The sequence below is a fragment of the Orycteropus afer genome, unplaced genomic scaffold, assembly GCF_000298275.1.
Source record: "Orycteropus afer afer isolate SDZICR_OR568_19922 unplaced genomic scaffold, OryAfe1.0 scaffold00662, whole genome shotgun sequence".
In the NCBI taxonomy this organism is placed as follows: Eukaryota; Metazoa; Chordata; class Mammalia; order Tubulidentata; family Orycteropodidae; genus Orycteropus; species Orycteropus afer.
The window spans coordinates 273,172-277,250 of NW_006922249.1; the positions used below are offsets into that span (position 1 = coordinate 273,172).

At 36.7% G+C, this 4,079-nt stretch overlaps 1 protein-coding gene across 1 annotated transcript in view; it reads right to left on the reverse strand.

The window, feature by feature from the left end:
• Positions 1-248: 248 nt before the first annotated feature.
• Positions 249-4,079, reverse strand: part of LY96 (lymphocyte antigen 96) — a 36,416-nt gene continuing 32,585 nt past the window's right edge. Inside the window, exons 4-5 of the mRNA XM_007956757.1 lie at positions 1,751-1,803; positions 249-332 (exon numbers count right to left, since the gene is read on the reverse strand). Of these exons, the coding sequence (XP_007954948.1) occupies positions 249-332; positions 1,751-1,803 (137 nt within the window). The remainder of the gene's footprint in view (positions 333-1,750; positions 1,804-4,079) is intronic.

The following is a 4,079-nucleotide window of genomic DNA, read 5'->3' on the forward strand; positions in this document are numbered from 1 at the left end:
AAGCTCCATGAGGGCAGGAATTGTTTTTGACTGGGTTGTTCACTGCTGCATTCCCAGCCTGTGGAACACGTCTGACTGCAAGAGGAGGCTGCTGCAGACACGCAGAGGAGGAGGAAGGCTGGTAACTTGCCCCAGAGTAGTGGCAGACAAACGCACTCAAGAGATTTCTTCACTTGTGCAAAAAAAAGCTCTTAATGAAGAACAAAACTGCTGAAAAAAATATGCTCAATTTATTGTTTGAATTCAGATTAGTGTATGACAGTTGCATTCAGGCAAAAGATCATTTCTTCAGTACTTCCGGCAATAGCTTCTGCAATAATTTTGTATCGTCCCTAAAACAAAGAAAAGAAATACATGTAATGTAAAATGTTTGACGTCTCTGTTCTTAAGGCTTTTGAAAGAATTTTGTTGTTTAAATGGAAGTCATTTGAACTGAATTTAATATAATTTTCTGTTTTCTATTGACATGAAAGTTTGTAAGCCTTTGAATTCAGTGAGCATAAAACCCATTTGTTTTTACGAGATGATTATTTTTCACAGTTCTAAAAACTAGCCTGTGATGTTTTCAAACATTAGATATCATTTGTAAAAAATGGCTGAAGAATGTATATTTTAAAGTTTATTTTAAGTCACTAAGAAGTGAAACATATGTAAAATTTCATTGCTAGGTATGTAAAGTTTACATCTATATTTTTCATTGAAGCATTAATTATTTTTATAAAGGCCTGAATGTCCAGGCTAAGTTTCCAAGACAAATCTTGAACAAAAAATAAGTCTATGATTTATGTGATTTTATTCTCTGAAATAATTTGTATAATATATTTAGTATATTATATGAATTATATGTACGTTTAATACATCTGCTCACTTACCAATTGTCTTGTTAGGGTTAGGGTTAGCTGAAATTTCACATTTAGGACAATAGTAAAAAATCGGCTATCTAACTATTTCACATATCTGTCATAAACAAATGCCAAGGTTCTAGGTGAGAGTAACGCTGGCTATAATGGTTAAGGTTATGTGTCAACTTGGCAGGGCCAGGATTCTCAATGGTTTGGCAGTTACGTAATGTTGAAATCTGACAGTTACATAATGATGTAATTTGGCAGTTATGTAATGAGGTAGTCATCTTTCGGGACTCTGGTAGCATAGTGGCTAAGGCACTTGACTGCTAACCAGAAGGCTGGCGGTTCAAACCCACCAGCCACTCCTCGGAAGGAAGGTTGGGCAATCCTACTTCCGTAGTGATACTGCCTCGGAAACCCAAGGAGGGGTCTCTATGAGTCGGGACTGACTCGACGGCACATAACAACAACAAACAACAGTCATCTTTCATTCTGTGATCTGATTAACTCCATTTTCACATAACACTGAATTTTGCATAAGGACCTCGTTTTAGAGCCAACCATGTCGGTAAGTGAAGAGTGGGATTACATACATATCAATATTTAGTATAGTATCTAGAGAGTTATTGAATTATACACAGTGGTTGTCCAGTGTTCTATCTGATGATCATTCAGTGTACTAATACCAAGCATTTGCAATACTTGTTCATGTAACCTTTTCATATTCTGCAGAAAGAAGCACCAAAATACACCTCTACCCCTCCAAAAAAAAACTGCAAAAATAATCTTGAACATCTTAATCTTTAACTTATATTTTCAGAAGTTGTAAATTGCTTGTTTCAAATTTTTAATACAACTGCTACTGCCAAAAGTTGAGAAAACACAAAACAAATCTTGAACAATACCTTAGAAAATTTTATTTCCTTGAAGGAGAATGATACTGTTGTATTCACAGTCTCTGCAAAATACAGAAAGTTATTAATCATTATTAGATGTTTTTTACTTTGGTTTTTGTTTGTTCGGTGCACCCTTAACGCTTGTACTACTGGTAGAGATAGCCATAAGCAAAACTGTTTAGAAATAATCAATCTTACACCCTAACTAGCTGGTGTTCTCATGTGCTTCCTCAGAACTTCAGGGACTCTCTCAAACAGCCTGTACCAGCCCTCTCCCACTATTGTCTCTCTCATACACAGCCAATGCCCACATGTTAATTCTGATTCAAAGCGGCCCTATTGGACAGAGTGGAACTGCCCCAAAGGGTTTCCAAGGCTGTAATCTTTATGGAAGCAAACTATCGTACATTTCTCTTACAGAGTGGCTGGTAAGTTCAAACCACCAACCTTCTGGTTAGCAGCCAGTCACTTAACCACTGTGCCACCAGGTCTCCTGATATATCTCATGGACAAAACTGCTAATTTCCTTGAGAGCATGTATCACAATATGAATCTATCTTATTCCATGATTTAGTTACAATCTTGTTTCTTTCACTAGTCTGTGAGTTCCATGAGGGCAGAGGTTTTGCTTTGGTCACGCCTGACTCCAGGACTAGCTATATAATTTGCAAGTTCCAGCAAAAAATGAAAATATAGGGTTTCCTGTTCAAAAATGAGGGGACTCGATCAAAAAATTCAACAGACAATTTACCATGGAGGATATTCAAATAGCCAACAAGCACATGAAAAGAAGCTAGCCGCTGGAAGGCATTAGCTGTCACAGAGATGCAAATCAAAACCACAATGAGATACCATCTCATCTCCGTTAGAATGACAATGATTTTTTTAAAAAAATACTAATTGTTGATGAGGTTGTGGAGAAGCAGAAACCTTCATACTGCTGTGGGACTATAAACTGCTGGTAGTATTATAAATCGATACAGCCATTACGTAAAAGAGTTTGGAGATTCCTCAAAAAATTGAATATTTTACTCAGCAATTCCAATCTTAGGTATATACACAAAAGACCTGAAAGCAGATACTCAAACAGCTATTTGTACACCAGGGTTCATTGCAGCACTATTCACACTCCCTTCTTGATTTTAAACCATGCAGTATCCTCTTGTTCTGTTCGAATGGCAGCCTCCTGGTCTGTGTACAGGTTCCTCATGAGTACATATAAGTGTTCTGAGTGTTCTGGAATTCCTATTCTTCTCAATGTTGTCCATAATTTGTTATGATCCATACAATAGAATTTTTTGCATAGTCAATAAAATACAAGTCGATATCTTTCTGGTATTCTTTGCTTTTGGCCAAGATCCATCTGACATCAGCAATGATATTCCTCGTTTCACATCCTCTTCTGAATCCAGCTTGCATTTCTGGAAGTTCTCTCTTAATGTACTGCTGCAACCATTTTTTAATTATCTTCAGTAAGATTTTACTTGCATTCGATATTAAGGATATTGTTCAATAATTTCCACATTCTGTGGGATCACCTTTCTTTGGAATGGGCACAAATATGGATCTCTTCCAGTCAGTTGGCCATGTAGCTGTCTTCTAAATCTCTTGGCACAGCTGAGTGAGTGCCTCCAGTGCAGCATCCATTTGTTGAAACATCTCGATGGTATTCCATCAATTCCTGAAGCCTCATTTTTCACCAATTCCCTCAGTACTGTTTCACCTTCTTCCTTCAATATCATTGGTTCTTGATCATATGCCACCTCCTGAAATGAATGAACATTGACCAATTCTTTTTGGTACAGTGACTTTGTATATTCCTTTCATCTTCTTTTGATGTTTTCTGTATCATTTAATATTTTGCCCATAGAATCTTTCAATATTGCAACTCAAGGCTTAAATTTTTTCCTCAGTTCTTTCAGCTTGAGAAATGCTGAGGATGTTCTTCCTTTTTAGTTTTCCAACTCCAGGTCTTTGCACATTTCATTATGATAATTGACTTTATCTTCTTGAGCTGCTCTTTGAAATCTTCTGTTCAGCTCTTTCATCTTGTCATTTCTTCCTTTTTCTTTAGCTACTCTCCATTCAAGGGCAAGTCTCAGAGTCTCTTCTAACATCCATTTTGGTCTTTTCTTCCTTTCCTGTCTTTTTAATCACCTTTTGCTTTCTTCATGTATGATATTCTTGATGTCATCTCACAATTTTGGGTTTTGGTCATTGGTGTTCAATGCATCAAACCTATTCTTTAGATGGTGCTGTGTAGTAAATTACATAGTGTGACTTTTCTAACCATAAGTCTTTGTAAACTCCATGGTGGAATTTGCCATGAGCAACTGAG